Source organism: Eleutherodactylus coqui, chromosome 10 (genome assembly GCF_035609145.1).
Source record: "Eleutherodactylus coqui strain aEleCoq1 chromosome 10, aEleCoq1.hap1, whole genome shotgun sequence".
Lineage (NCBI taxonomy): Eukaryota > Metazoa > Chordata > Amphibia > Anura > Eleutherodactylidae > Eleutherodactylus > Eleutherodactylus coqui.
The window spans coordinates 29,730,583-29,747,399 of record NC_089846.1 but is presented as its reverse complement, the minus strand read 5'-3'; the positions used below and the strand labels follow the sequence as shown (position 1 = coordinate 29,747,399).

The 16,817-nt window shown below is 44.3% G+C and overlaps 1 protein-coding gene across 2 annotated transcripts in view; it reads right to left on the bottom strand.

The window, feature by feature from the left end:
- Nucleotides 1-16,817, bottom strand: part of MAPKAP1 (MAPK associated protein 1) — a 168,784-nt gene that overhangs the window by 97,000 nt on the left and 54,967 nt on the right. For both annotated transcript variants that reach the window (XM_066580758.1, XM_066580759.1), the window contains exons 5-6: nt 13,194-13,366; nt 239-415 (exon numbers count right to left, since the gene is read on the bottom strand). In XM_066580758.1, the coding sequence (XP_066436855.1) occupies nt 239-415; nt 13,194-13,366 (350 nt within the window). The remainder of the gene's footprint in view (nt 1-238; nt 416-13,193; nt 13,367-16,817) is intronic.

The window sequence follows — 16,817 nt, the reverse complement described above, 5'->3', positions numbered from 1 at the left end:
TTGGCCTCCAGTATCCCAACTGATTTACCAAAATGTAAAGACTTCAATGGGACTCCGCATGCAATAACCAGCTGGAGGACCACTGCACAAAGTACAGAGCTGTCTGCTTCTGCGGGAAGAAAAGTCCCATACATAAAGACATCTCCTACGGATGTCAGCTGTAAGTTGCAGCTTTGAAGTCCAAGTTTTACTTTTTATGTGACTCTACATTTAGGTATTTTCCCAATCCCATACTTACATCCTTACAAATAGTGACTGCTTAGCTGCCAGGTTCGGGGATGAATACTTCTCCACAAGAGCCAAGGTGCTGAAACCAAACTTGTGAATGGGTTCATTGGAATCGAGAGGAGGAAAGTCTGTGTCTACTTCTCCGTCATCCTCAGCAATATGTAGGCAGAAAGAGTCCACATTGTCACTGCAAGTAAAAAGGAGGAGAGAGTCAATAGGGACTCAAGATACATACCGGTACTTACATAGACTGGTGTACATCCAATATGGCAGCCATTAAATCATCTTGAGGGACTTTTCTAGACTTCTGAAAGCCAAATCTGTCTAATTATACAATAATATACTTCCAAGTTGTAAGCTGAAAAAAACAGCCCTAATGGTTCGTACAGAAACAGAACAATGACAAGCTTAGTGCAATGTGTGCGGCACACCCTCTTCCCTACAAAAGAACATAGGCCCCCTTAGTATTGGTTCTCTGTTGGTAACGGTTTCAGGTATGGGCAGTACTGCCTCTGTGAACGATGCAGGTAAAGATATCCCACAATGCATAGTGCCAGATGTTAAATATGTAAAATAAACACAAATGAAACAAAAAAGCAGATAGAAATCCAAGTGATAAGGTGCTACTCCTCAAGTACTGACAATTAAAATGTTAGACTTATTTCCAATTAAAGTTAAAGGGGTTGTCCCGCGAAACAAAGTTGGGGTATACACTTCTGTATGGCCATATTAATGCACTTTGTAATGTACATTGTGCATTAATTATGAGCCATACAGAAGTTATTCACTTACCTGCTCCGTTGCTGGCGTCCCCGTCTCCATGGTGCCGTCTAATTTTCAGCGTCTAATCGCCCGATTAGACGCGCTTGCGCAGTCCGGTCTTCTCCGTGTTGAATGGGGCTGCTCGTGCTGGAGAGCGGCTCCTCGTAGCTCCGCCCCGTCACGTGTGCCGATTCCAGCCAATCAGGAGGCTGGAATCGGCAATGGACCGCACAGAAGACCTGCGGTCCACCGAGGGTGAAGATCCTGGTGGCCATCTTCGTAAGGTAAGTAAGAAGTCACCGGAGCGCGGGGATTTGGGTAAGTACTATCCGTTTTTTTTTTTCAACACATGCATTGGGTTTGTCTCGCGCCGAACGGGGGGGGCTATTGGAAAAAAAAAAAACCCGTTTCGGCGCGGGACAACCCCTTTAACTGTTTTTCTTAACAGAAAAAAAAAATAAACATAAAACTACACGTTTTAACCCAGAAATGTTGTCCTCCTCAAAAAAAACCAAGAACTTATACCTCTGATGAATGACCTGGGCACCCACAGACTTTCATGTTAAAAACATACATTTAAAGAGACACTGTCACCTACTATTGGCTCTATAAACAAAGCTTATCAAGTAGGTGACCCATGGAGTAATGGGATGTAAGTTTTATACTTACCTTCCCCGTGTACCCCCGATACATTGAGTAGTCCACACATTCTAAAATTAATTAAAACTATGACAATTACAGCCTCGGACTCCACGGGTCACCAACTTTCAGACCATAAGCTTAGCTTATAGGGCTAAAGTAGGTGACAGATTCCCTTCAACATATACGTTTTGTACTGCATAGCTGTGACGGTTGTTATCTACTGCCCATAAACACACGTGTGAAGAATAAAATAAATAAATAAAATTATATATTTATTTCACATACATATATATATATATACACACATTTAATGTTTTACTAGATGTCAAAAGATTGTATTGAATTAGTATCATGAATAGAATAAAGTTTCACATACACCTCAAAGTTTAAAAAAAGTTCAAATGCCCCTTTAAAGACTCTCTAATGTGTATAGGAGCAGCTCATCATCTGTCAGGGGTAACAAGGGTTGGGGGACACTGAATTCCAATGCACAATCCTTATAGTCCACCACCAGTGTTGTTTAGTTGCAGCTTAGGACCCTCTTAAGCCACATGTCCACGACACGCTGGGATTTTTCATGCGGATGCACTGCGAGTCATCATTAAATTGATTTTTTTTATTGCTCGCAGGAAATTACGGACTGCACTTTTCCCCAAGTGGATGCACTGCAGATCATCCAGGTGGAAAAAATCTGCAATGCCACCGCCCAGCCTTCTCCCCACCGCCCAGCCTTCTCCCCAGCGCCCAGCCTGCTCCCCAGCGCCCAGCCTTCTCCCCACCGCCCAGCCTTCTCCCCACCGCCCAGCCTTCTCCCCACCTCGCTAATTGATTTTAACCTTCAAATTCGAGGTGAATCCGCGAATGTATTTGCGTATCGTAAGCTCCCATAGAGATGAATGGAGCACATCGCGAGAGATCCGCAATAAAATAGAGCATGCTGCAATGTATTATCCGAGCGTGGCATCCCCAAATCAAATAAAAACAAATCCAGAGGTGTTAAACGGAGCGCGAACGCCAAATGCTTCCCTTCGGGCGGCTTGATTTGCAGATCTCACGAGCGGATTCCGCAAATCAAATCCGCCCGTGGACATTGGGCCTTACCCTGAACGATCCAGATTCTCGCTGGGTTCTGCGTTAATGTCGTGATTTGGTTTTTATGCCTGCACAAATTGAACAACGAAGGATCAGCACGGTCGCCGGCAGCGTTTACGCTGAATGATTATTATTCAGATTGGCGCGATCCAGCGAGAATATAAACAATAATTGTTTTATGTAAAAAGGCCCTTGACTCACTAAACATATCCAATTATTGGCTGCAGAGGTCACTTACTGGCATCACCGCTCAGCAATGGGTGCTAGGATGCCAGGAGTCAAGTATGTAACTGCTTTGGCCATCAGCAACATGGAACATCATTGCTGGCCACATTCAGAGACCGCCCGGGGTCTGTGGGAGCGGCAGCGCTGGATCGGCAAAGCAAAGAACAAGTGTGTACTGTTTTTAGTAATGTTTTCTGACACTTGCAGCTATAAATAAAAAAAAAAAAAAAATAGATAACCCCTTTAACCCTTTCCAATCCAATTTGGGATTCAGGGTTTCCTAAAAGGCTTTCTCTTTTTGCTGTTATACAACGGTGCCATCTGCTGGCTAAAGCCAGTGTGTGCGCGCCAGAGAGGCTTCAACAGCGGCGTGGCTGGCAATAGACGGTAAGAATACCCTGTCGGATGTCTTCTGACACTGGAGCTGTACAAGCTTTAATCAGGATGTAGGAAGACGTCAGACAGTGGATTGGAAAGGGTTAAAGATTGGACACGTGTGATGCTGCCTCTGTTAGGGTCCTTTTAGAGGCGCCGATTCTCATTTGAAAGAGGAAATGACATCACCGCTAACTTTCACACTCGTGCAGCCTGTTAAGTCCCCGTATAAGCGAATAAAGGGACCGAAGAATTGCGGTTTAAACCGAACGATAATACGTGAATGCGCCAATGATGATTTTTATGCCAGCATAAAATGAACAGCGGATGAAAAGTTGCGATTTTCGTTCATCGTTGGCTCGCGTTCAACCCAAACTAATTGTTCGCTTTCGCTTAAACGTTTCGGCTGCCCTGTACTTGATGGAGGTATACGTAGTATTGCTGTTATACAACAGTGCCATGTGCTGGCTAAAGCCAGTATGTGTGCACCAGAGAGGCTCCAACAGCGCAGTGGCTGGCAATAGACGGTAAGAATACCCTGTCGGACATCTTCTGACATTGGAGCTATACAAGCTTCAATTAGAATGTAGGAAGACGTCAGGCAGTGGATTAGAAAGGGTTAAAGGGAATCAGTCAGCTGTCTATCCTGAAGACATGCTGTTATGGAGCAGAAGGAGCCGAGCAGATTGGTATATAGACTTATGGGGAAAGATTCAGTATAACCTGTATTTTATACATTTATATCTCTAAAGAGTCCAATGGGCGGTCCTAACAGTGATTGACATGCATGACTGTACATATAGGGTTAGCTGTCCATCACTGATCGCACCGCCCATCGGACTCTTCAGGTATATAAATGTATAAAATACAAGTCCTACTGACTCTTTCCCCACAAGTCTATATATCAATCTGCTCGGCTCCTCCTGCTCTGTAACATGATGCCTGCAATATGGACAGCATGTTGGTGCTGACAGCTTCCCTTTAAGTAGTAGATATTAAGCACCTCAGCGCTGACCCTGTCGGTACTACAGGACGCCGTGCCAGATGCAGAGACAATTATGCTCCCCCCAGTAAACCATAAGGCACGGCCACAAAGTGCCTCAGGCGCCAACCACAAGTGGTCATAAAAGCAGCAGTACAAACTCTCTTTGCGTGCGTGTGTGAGACAATAGGGACATGATCGTAATGTGGATAAAATCTGCTGCGCTGGAGAGACAGAGCCATAACTCAGCGCCGCGGAGCGTCGGGGGAAACATCCGCTGCTAAACATTCCATGGAAATGCTTCATCCAAATAAAAGGAGAGAGGTTCAAAAGGTTTCATTAAAATGATCTATGTTGTGCTCAGCGTCTCAATCATACATGCTGCAGAAACAATGTGCTTCCGAGGCTCTGGCGAGAGAGATAGCGAGACTCAAAAACCAGCGGTTGCTACGAGTTAGGGCTTATTCACAAGGGCGATTGTATTGTTCGTCTTTGGGACTGACGGAACTCGGACCCATTAAAGTCAATGTGGGAATTTTTTTTCACAAGACAATAGTTCGTGTAGGAAAAAAAAAAAATCGCAGCATTTCTTATCTCAGATCAAAATCACCCATTCAAGTCAATGGATGCGTTAAAAAAAAACAAAAAACGGAATGCACTTGCAGTTCCATATGTTTTCACGCACCCATTGACTCTAGTTTTAAATTACATCAATTGGGCCACCTTCCTTTTTTTTTATTACAGATTGCCTCCAAGTGGCTCTCAAGCATTTAAAAACACAAAAGCGGAACAAAGACTGATGTAAAAAGCACAAACGCTCACGGTAAAACTGGTCAGTCTTTCACTGACCAAAATTGCGCTTGCCCGCGTGAATAAGGCCTTAGGCCAACTTCAAACGACCAGGCCTGATTCCGCAGGCGGGAGGCTCGCAGCGGATTCCATCTGTGAGCGCGGCTGACGACCTTGTGTACCTTCCTTGGCTGTATTGAGGACGACTGCTGCGGCTCGCCGTCGGTCATGCGCAGTACAGTTTTTTTTTTAATGCTTGTATCCGTCACTTAGTGATGACATGAGTACCCATGGCTCATATGCAATGTTAATGACGTATGGGCTTCGGGTCGAACGGATTGCATCGACTTCAAAATAGAGCACGCTGCGATTTTTCTTCTGCTGATGGAATACGCAATTCGTATCCGCGAGTGTAAGCAAAAATAAATAAAATAATCGAATTTACATGCCCTTCAATGTGTGCGTTTTGCTGCGGCGCCTCCGCAGATGCCGATTGCGGATTCCGCCTGTGTGAAGCCGACCTCAGAAGGCCAGGCACTTGCGAAATGTAATTAGTGTAAGAATACAAACTGCTAAATATAACACCGGGTCTTGTAAAAAAAAAAAACAACAAAAAAAAAAAATCAGTGTTGACATGCCGATGTTGTGCAACCTTCATTCCCCAACGCAAAGTATAGTGATTGTAGCTTACTACTATGTAAAATTTACCATTAAAAAGGGGTTGTTTAGCTCAGAAACCCCATTTTCAAACACTCTATTATGGAATTCTCACCGTATAAAGGGTTTTGCATCAGTATCTCATAGCTGGCGCAGTAGAGAGCGGCTGCAAAGAGCATCATTCACTCCGGAGAGCTCTTGTTGGTGTAATAAAGGGCATCGGTGACATTGAAAATGCAGTGTGGTTTGCAGGCGGCAGGTTATAAGGCAGGAGGATGGTCTAAATCTCTGCTCATTCTAAATTAGAATCCAGTGGGCGGTCCTACTCAGTGATTGACAGCTAACCCTCTACAGTAATCCAGTGGGCGGTCCTACTCAGTGATTGACAGCTAACCCTCTACAGTAATCCAGTGGGCGGTCCTACTCAGTGATTGACAGCTAACTCTCTACAGTAATCCAGTGGGCGGCCCTACTCAGTGATTGACAGCTAACCCTCTACAGTAATCCAGTGGGCGGTCCTACTCAGTGATTGACAGCTAACTCTCTACAGTAATCCAGTGGGCGGTCCTACTCAGTGATTGACAGCTAACTCTCTACAGTAATCCAGTGGGCGGCCCTACTCCGTGATTGACAGCTAACTCTCTACAGTAATCCAGTGGGCGGTCCTACTCAGTGATTGACAGCTAACTCTCTACAGTAATCCAGTGGGCAGTCCTATTCAGTGATTGACAGCTAACTCTCTACAGTAATCCAGTGGGCGGTCCTACTCAGTGATTGACAGCTAACTCTCTACAGTAATCCAGTGGGCGGTCCTACTCAGTGATTGACAGCTAACTCTCTACAGTAATCCAGTGGGCGGTCCTACTCAGTGATTGACAGCTGTCTACAGTAATCCAGTGGGCGGTCCTACTCAGTGATTGACAGCTAACTCTCTACACTCTCATACAGAGTAAAACCACCCACTGGACTCCTAAAACCAGAACGAGCAGAGATTAAATTACAAGTGATACAGAAAACTATATTTCTACCTGCTCAGTTCCTCCTGCTCTATAACTTGCTGCCTGCAGATAGGATAATTAGCTTCAAAGAGGATCTGTCATGCCCTCATGTCAGCAGGGCCGTCTGTATAGCTTTGCAGCTGTGGTCCTGCTGACTCAAATGGTTTCTGGTTTGCCAACCAGGCCCCCGCTGATCAGGTGTTCACTGGACTGCTGCACTCATGCACTAAACTGCAGGAAACAGAGAGCTCCATTAAAACTACAGTGGTCACGTTTGGTATTACAGGCAAAGTTCTTATTGAAGCGAAAGAAAACTTTGCCTGTAATAACAAGCCTGACTGATAGACTAATGTATATGAGACCCTTTACACTTTGTTGGGGAGGATCTATTAGACCACTCCAACAGGGTATTATCCTAGTACCAGACCTATTCATTAATACAAGGTTTGCTTTATCGTCAATTTGCTGGCATGACTTCATGTTGAAAAGTCGTTGTGGACTCTTTCTTTCCGTACTATAGCATGGATGTGTAAGGGTCCTTTTACACCTGTCAGTTGTCCTAATGATTACCGATCTTGTGCTTCCACATGGGAGTGATAATAGTTCATTGAATGGAGGCAAAGCATTACTTTTGGTCACCCGCCACAATTCACATGCAGTAGTTCATAGATGAACGACTGCCGGTTTACAGCGGCCGATCGTCGTTTGACTTTTATGCCTGTCTAAACTAAACGATAAACGCAAATTGAATTACCCTACTTCATTCAGTCGTTGGCAGCGTTTACATTGAATTATCATTCAGTTTCGTGCAATCCAGCAATAAGCTGAACGATATGTGAAAGGGCCCTAAGATGTCAAGTGCAGAAAGTATAAAAATCACACTCATATAACATTACAATCATTGGGACATACTAGAAGAAAAACACAAGCGAGAAGGTAAAAAAGCAAATATATAGTCTCTCCGAAGCTAAAGCAGCAGCTGTCCTTTTAAATCCCAACCAAACGCGAATGTATTTCCAATACGGTCTCCCTTTATATCATAATCTAAAGCCTAAAAACGCGCTGTTGGTCCTTAATGTTGTCACAGACAGCGCTAATATTCATTGCACATAACCAGGGACCTCTACTCACAGCGGCGTTCAGACTCCCCCTTTTAGAATCTCGAGTTTTAATTGCATGATTGATGTGGAAATTAATTAATCTCAAAGTGCATGCTAATTGTTTAATTGCTCGCTTGATCTATATGGATCATTTTCGGGAATTAAAAGTAGCTGATTTACTCTGGCTATTGATTGAATGTGGCACTGAGTTATTTTGCTTGCTACCTGATTTGAAATTCCCTCAATTAATTCCCAAAACCTTTTGCTTCGGAGGCGGCAGGGTGAGTTTGCCCCTTCTGGCTGATCTATACTAACTTGTCATGCTTAAGAGATATTTATTATTAGATCCGGCAAGTAATAATGACACATTAATATTAGCAGAGGCTGTACATTGCTGCAGAATGGATTGCCAACGTGGAATTAAAACCGATATATTTGTCAGTATCAATTTTCTGAAATTCTATGGTGACCTGGGTGCACTAATGACTGGCAATCCCCGCTCCCACCGCCGGCTCACCGGTAGCCATTGTCAAGGGAACAGTGCTCCGCCATAGCCCGGCTTTTTAGTTTAACTTGCACAACCCTCTGTGGATGTAATTAATGAATACAGAAGAACGGCTTTTAGTTCATTTACCTTGGATTCTTTTGTAGGAGAATAAAAAAACTCGAGAGTGAACCGCTCTGCCAAGCGTGCCAAACCACGGGGATGCCATGCCAATCGAAATACTGAATGGGAGGGCAGGCAATCTGGCAATAAATGGTTGGTGAAGCAGCCATCAAAAACCTTCCAATATCCTGCCTCTATCGCCAGACCTCTATGAGATGGTACTTTGGGGCACAAGCGTTTATAAAGAGCTACGGTCTGAATTATGGGTAAAGGCAAGGTCTACTGGACATCAGGTTATTTAGTAGTGGGGTTTAGAAAACTTCAGTCTATAGCAGACGGTGACTAGAACGAGCGCCTCCCATGGAGGACTCAAGTATGTCCATGCATTCTAAGGACATCCCACTGATTCCAATGGGCACTATGTAATGTTTTACTGGCCCTATGGCAGCGCTGTAGGAAAACAAAGACTTGCTAAAAGTTTCCTTCACAGAGTCTCAGAGGGTAAAGTGCTAATTATCTCTCTAGGTTATTATTACTATTATATTGGTTAATTAGTGGGGGGACTTTGTAAAGAAAAGCAAACAAATCCTTTTAAAGAAGCCACAACCACAAAGTCCATAGTAGTGAAGGATTACAAATTTGCCCCGTGTGGATACACCCTAACGGTATGTTTAGACGTGGCGGAAATGCTGTGAAATTTACGCAACGAAAATTTCTCAGCGTTTCCGAATCCAAAACGGAGTCAAAATCCGTAATTTTTTACTATAAATTAGCTGCATACTAGTAGCTGATTTCAAAAGACACAGCGCTCACCACCAAAGTCTTCAGCTGTCCATTCTTCCTTCACCCACACCTGGCAGCCGCTGGTTAGGTGATGCGGAAGTGACCTGCAATGCTGCAGTCAGTGGAGGCCGCCGGGTACCGGGTGAAGAAAGCGTTCACAGCCGAAGTCTTTGGAGGTGAGCGCTGTGTCTTCTGAAATCAGCTGTGGGCACGCAGCTGATTTCCAGTTAAAATCCACACCGATGTTTTGGATGCGGTAATGCTGCGGAATTTGCGCCACGTGGAAACATACCCTAAAGGGTTTGGTCACACAAAGAGAATACAGCGCGGATTTTCCACAGTAAAAAAATCTGCATTAACCCCTCAGAAGTTTAAGATGAGCTCTGTTCGGTCTGAGGAAAAAGGACATTATAGTTTTGGTGAACAAAGCTTGTTCTACTTTAAATGGCTCTAGCCCTGGTTCTACCAGAACGAAGATTCTTGGCTTTAAAATGACACCAAAATTACATCCGTACCCCTTACAGAACCGGAGCTACATCTGTTTGAAGTCAGGAAAACTGAATTCACAGCTGTCCATTTCAGTCAGTGTGTGCAGAGAAGGAGGGAGAGAGGGGTGAGCGATAGCAGGGAAGGATCTATGATTCTCCTATACATTTCCCTGTCCTAGGGAAGGGGGTGACACAGATTTTTGTTCATGTTATCACCCCCACATCACTACGAGAGCATATTTGCTTTCTTATTGTCACATATGGGGTTTTCCCTATAAAAGGAGTAAAATGATGGGGACTTGCTCATCTTCTCCGTTCTCTAAATCGTTTACCCCCACAGATGCTGCAGTCATTGCTGACTAAGGAATCTAAATGTTTTTACAGAAAGAAAAAAAAACAAAAAAACTTACAAACTTTTCTCTTTACACAAGGCTTTAAATATTGAAAAACTAAAAAGAGCAAAAAAACAAACTACACTTAGTTGGTATTGCCACCTTTGTAATAACCCATATTACAAAATATTACATTATGTATCCAGCACAGTAAATTCTGTTAAAAAATAAACAAACAAAAAAATAAAAAATTTCAAAAAGTTGCTGTTTTCTGTTAATTTCACTTCCCCAAAACAGGACTAAAAATTAATTAAGAAGTTATATTAGAGCCTCATGTGGTCTAGAGTGCTACGGAAGCAGAAATACAGTCCTAAGCTCTGGCTCACGACCTGAAGGTTGCGAGTTCAATCCTCGTATAGTTCAGATAGCCGGCTCATGGTCGAGTCACTTTACCGACCTCAGAAGGATGGAAGGCTGAGTACCCAGCTTGGTGGGCATTAATGAATACATTACTTGAAAGCACTGCGGAATAAGTTGGCGCTATACAAATAAGATTTATTTTATATCTTAAAATGGTACCAAAAAAAACTACAAGTTGTCCCACAAAAATTAGGCACATATAGAGCTCTGTCACCAGAAAAATAATAATACTCTGGTCCTGGGATGCGACACGACACAAAAAGTCTTGTTGCAAAAAATAAGTGTTTATATTGTGCAAAACTGGTAAAACATAATAAAACCAATATAAATTTGGTGTTGTCACAATCGTAACGGCCTGTAACATAAAGGTGACATAATAATTATAGCGCACTATTAACGCCATAAAAAATAAATTGAAAAAAACAATGGTGAAATTGATTTTCTTCCTTTGCCCCCAGGAAAAAAAAATGTAATAAAAAATGGTATTCAATACACTATATGTACCGAAAATTGGTTCCTATAAAAACTATAACCCGCAAATTACAAGGTTATACAGCTACATTGACGAAAAAGGAAATAAAGTTATGACCACTGAAACACAAAAACGATTTATTGGCTAAAATTCGTTATGACTAGAGACAAGCGAGCGTACTCGGCCACGCCCCTTTTTCGCCCGACACCGCGATTTTCGAGTACTTCCGTACTCGGGCGAAAAGATTCGGGGGGCGCCGTGGGTGAGTGAGGGGTTGCAGCGGGGAGTGGGGGGGAGAGGGAGAGAGAGAGGGCTTCCTCCTGTTCCCCGCTGCTACCCCCCCCCCGCTCCGCCATGCCTCCCCCCGCCCCCCGCATCTTTTCACCCGAGTACGGAAGTACTCGAAAATCGTGGTGCTCAATCGAGTAATTACTCGAAACGAGTAGGTTCGCTCATCTCTAGTTATGTCACTTAAGGGTTAAAATGGACTTAAGGTGGCTGAGTTCTGCGCCAAATATACTTACACGAGACATAAATTCAAAATCTACAATAAAAAAGTGACTCTTGGGGGTTAAAATCCAAGTCAAAATGCACACGGCAGACTTCACCCCTTCGAAATAGTGCAGATCCGGACGTGGATTTTAGTGCAGCGCAAATATTCTGCAGATCCGCACCGAAATCCACCACGTGTGAAAGCCCCCTTACGCCCCTCTCACACACAGCGTGGGTAAAACATTACGATTTTGATCACGATTTTAATCAGCGTTTTTTTGACAGCATTTCTTAACGCACCCCATCATTGTGATGGGTGATGAGGTGTGTTAAAAAGTGCGTAAACGCGCCAGAATAGAGCAGACAGCACTCAAAAATTGCGTCATTAGAAAGCGCCGTGTTCGAGCGCTGGTCTGCAAGACCACATTGAAATCAATGGGAGTGTTGCACCGCTATTAGCCGCAGTAATCCTTAAATCCGCAAGGAAAATGTGCATTATAAATTATGCTGTGGATTTAAAATGTGCAGCGCAGGACAATGTAAGCTGGGTTCTCACGGGACAGAAATCCAGCGGCTTGGCTGCAACCAAAAAGCCGCGAAATTTCCACGGGAGGGACGCAGCTTCAAAACCTGCGGCATTTTGGTGCGGGTTTTGGAGCGGTTCAGCCGCTGGCTTTCTGTTTGCCGCTTTCTCTCCACATAGAGAGGAGTGAGGCCGCAACGGGATAAAAAAAATAAAGAATTGACATGCTGCGGCGGATTGGCCGCCCCGTGTGGATGAGATTTTTCCAAAATCTCGTCCACATGGCTGGCTAATCCCGGGATTAGGAGCCGCGGGCGGATTTACCGCACAGAAATTCTGCCCGGAATTTCCGTGCGGCAAATCCGTCCCGTGTGAAACCAGCCTTATGCTGTAGTTTTTTTCTGCAGCTAACGGGCTCGTTCACATGGCATATGTCCCTTCAACGTTCCAACATAGGTGTGAATGGAAGAATGAAAGTCCATAGACTTTCATTGCCTCCATTCCTGCGTTTTACGCATGGAAAATATGCGTGTTACGCCCGAGACGGAAAATTCCAAAGCGGATTTAGGCATAGCTTTAGGGCTTATTCACACAGCCTTTGGAGTCATCAGATTCACACTGAGCATCGAAGTTCTGCCACAGATTTTCCTGCAGACCCGTGCTTGGATTAATCCGCAGTCAATGGGGCAAATTTGCATAGGGCTGCCCGATACCGTTTCTTTGTCAAGAACTGACATGCCAGTTCTTTTCGCCCCGTCGAGAATTTCAAAACCCGCACTGTATGAGTTACGATGCCGATTTCAATGGCATTCAGCAGAATGCTAAAATGCTGCAGATTTCGACATGGATCTGGGTGCGAAATGGACGGTAAAGGTAAGACGGGTGAAGGAAGCCTTAGAATGTTTGCGCTTTCTTTATGTGGGAGACTTTTACACAGAGGCGCCTAACAAGATGCCCATAAAGTTGTGCTACACCTAAGCCGAACATTCGATTTGTAAATAGAGTAGCCAATGCAGAGAGACTTTTTGGCAACAATGCCCCCTAGCCAGTACCCACCCATGTACCCCAACTGCAAACATATGAAATACAAAAATTTAGACTGACCCTCTACTAATCCGGAATATATTTTATTACCCAACCCCAAAATTCTGAATGAAGGAATGAGGATGGTTTCAAGAATTGACCAATTTAGGACAAGTTTTAGGAATGATAAAGCAGTTGGTTACTTCAGTTTTGGCTCCCGTCCTTCTGTGGTGTACTGCCAGCAGATGAGACCGATGAGGTCGTGGACCTTGGCATTGGCAATCGTTACCACCGTCATGGGCAACATCTTGTCCTGGTTAGTTTGCATTGAAAGATACACATCTATCTTCTTGGTGGCAGTGGTACCCACATGGCCCTAGAAGGATAAAAACACACAAAAACACTTAATGAATTGGCTCTTTTACCTAATTAGGCACAAGTAACCAAAGTAGAACACTGGTTAAACACAACATTGACCGTGCCTGTAATCCGGGAGGACATGGGCATCACAGACCACAGCCTAGCCACTCTGTTATGGGATTAGAGAGGCCAGCTATGTATGATACATGTGTTGTATGATGGCTGATGATCTTAGACGTACCCGTTTGTATATTTAAGATGTATTTAAGCTGAAATGTCGCTATTTTTGTATTATATAGGCATCTAATCAAGTTGGAATTAGGAGATGCCGACTTCATCGTACTTCTTTGCTTGGATTTGACAGTAGGGATGGACCACTTCTCGGACCTTTGCAAAAATATGCCTCTAGGACTACATTGTTGCTGTCCTTGCTTGCTGCTACAATACATGCCTGCAATCTGGCAACAACCGAACCGGGTTATCAGAAAATCTTTCTAGCCAAACCAGGTCCCATTTCCATCTCAATGTATATAAGGGGGTGCGTATACATGAGACTAAAGTTGATGTAAATGGACGATTTCAACTAAAACAATTATTCATCAGGTAAACTTTAAAGATAATCTTCAAGATTTTTAAGGCCCTTTAACACATGATTATTGCTCAAAATTCGCTCAAAAGCCATCTTTTCAGCAATAATCGTTGCGTGTAAATGTGCCCATCTTTCACTTTTCTGCCGAACGAGGATTTCATGTTCGGCATAAAAACCATTGTTGGGCAGAAGAGCTGATAGCAGAGACTTCACACTGTGTTCTCCGCGGCAGAACAAGGGGAATGTATTCAGAGAACAGACCACCCGCTGTTCTCTAATTACAGCTCCCAGCGGCTCGCACGCATTTATAAGCTACTAATTGGCATTAGTACCAATTAGTAGTTCATGCAAAATGATCGCTCAAAGGCCATCTTTTCAGCGATTATCGTTGTGTGTAAATGGGCCCTTAACATTGATGACCTATCCTCAAGATAATCAATAATTGACTGACGGAGGTCTGCCACTCTGGATGGACCTGTTATCAGTGTTGACAGCGCTGGAAGCAGATAGTTGAGTGATAACAGACCAGCATTGTCTTGAAAATCAGTCCGGCGCTCTTGAATTTCTCTTTCCATAGTTGGTTGAAAGAGGTTTCATCCACAAACGAACTCACAAAGATTGTTTGTCCATTTGTCCATTGTCATTGAACATGTATGATCACTTTGAACAACTTTAACAGTAGAGATGAGCGAGCATACTCGCTAAGGACAATTGCTCGATCGAGCATTGTCCTTAGCGAGTATCTCCCCGCTCGGGAGAAAAGGTTCGGGTGCCGGCGCGGGTGACAGGTGAGTTGCGGCCATAAGCAGGGGGAAGCGGGGGGTGGGGGGGTAGAGAGATCTCCCCTCTATTCCTCCCCGCTCTCCCTCGCCGCTCCCCGCCGGCAGCCGAATCTTTGCTCCCGAGCGGGCAGGTACTCGCTAAGGGCAATGCTCGATCGAGCAATTGTCCTTAGCGAGTATGCTCGCTCATCTCTATTTAACAGTCAATACAGACTGAAGTGTGAATGGCTGCATCTGCAAAACCAAATGTTTGTTTAATGGCTGTTCAACCATCAACCTACTATGTATAATGTGCATGGATAGCCTAAAGGTGGCTTTACATGCGATGACTATATTCTGAATAATCACTCGAAAGGGCGAATGCAAACAACATGGTCACCAACAGGGTGACAAGAGCTCATATGCTTACTACTCGCTAGTTGCCTTATTTCAGATCATATACCCAGAGAGTTTATCAAAATTGGGATTAATTAGTTTAGAAAAAAGACAGCTGAGGGGCGACCTAATGACTATGTATCGATATATCAGGGGGCAATACAGAGATCTCTTCCATCATCTATTATACCCAGGACTGTGACTGTAACAAGGGGGCATCCTCTACGTCTAGAGGAAAGAAGGTTTCTACACTGACATAGAAGGGGGTTCTTTACTGTAAGAGCAGCGAGACTATGGAAGTCTCTGTCTGAGGATATAGTGATGACAAATTCGATAAAAGAATTGACGGGGGAAGTGGGTGTCTTTCTTGAGTGATACAAGAGTATATGTTATAATCAGTAATAACTTCTTGTTGATTCGGGGATAGAGATGAGCGAGTATACTTGCTAAGGCACATTACTCGAGCGAGTAGTGCCTTAGCCGAGTATCTCCCTGCTCGTCTCTAAAGATTCGGCGGGAGGAGAGCGGGGAGGAACGGAGGGGAGATCTCTCTCTCCTTCTCTCCCCCCCGCAACTCACCTGTCACCCGCGCCGGCCCCCGAATCTTTAGAGACGAGCGGGGAGATACTCGGCTAAGGCACTACTCGCTCATCTCTACTCAGGGATTATTCCGATTGCCAGATTGAAGTCAGGAAGGAATTTTTTCCCTTAAATGCGGAAAATTGGCTTCTACCTCATTGGGGTTTTTTTTGCCTTCCTCTGGATCAACCTTGGAGGGTAATAGGCTGAACCGGATGGACATATGTCTTTTTTCGGCCTTACATACTATGATTAAAAATGATCACTGGTTGATCAAAATTCGCCTGGTGTGAAGTCACAGTCATTCGCATTGTAACAACCTGACAAAGAATTTGTATGGGTATCCCACTATGAGCGAAATCCTGGTGAACAACTAATGAATAAGCGCTCTGTGTAAATAAATGCAAACAAGTATCGTTCATACGCCTTAGCGACTTTTCTGAGCGTCTATCTGCACAACAGTTGCCGGTGGTAAAGATACCCTAAATCATTAGGGTTTTCTTAGGCTTGTGATCAAGAGTGCGTCGCCATTGAGCCCTAGCCTAAATCTGCATTAAGATTACCGGTAAGTGAAAAAATAATCACTTAAAATGAGAAATTAATTAGTTCTATCCATTTTGGTAATGCTGCGAGACAACTAATATAAAGTCCTACAGCTCCTACATGGGTTGTCAGTAGAGATGAGCGAGCGTACTCGGAAAAGCACTACTCGCTCGAGTAATTTGCTTTATCTGAGTATCGCTGTGCTCGTCCCTGAAGATTCGGGAGTCGGCACGGAGCGGGGAGCTGCAGGGGAGAGCGGGGAGGAACGGAGGGGAGATCTTTCTCTCCCTCTCTCCCGCCCGCTCTCCCCTGCTCCCCGCTGCGACTCACCTGTCAGCCGCAGCGGCACCCGAATCTTCAGGGACGAGCACAGTGATACTCGGATAAAGCAAATTACTCGAGCGAGTAGTGCTTATCCGAGTACGCTCGCTCATCTCTAGTTGTCAGCATTCAAAATGACGATATTGTGAGAATGCTACAAGGCACTGGTTCTATCAATACTTAACAAGGTGACCTGCAGGAGTTCGAGAAAGTTGGGTGAACACCCCTCTGTGAGCTCTAACAGCAGCCATCATGGTTGTGACACGAATTTCTAAGAA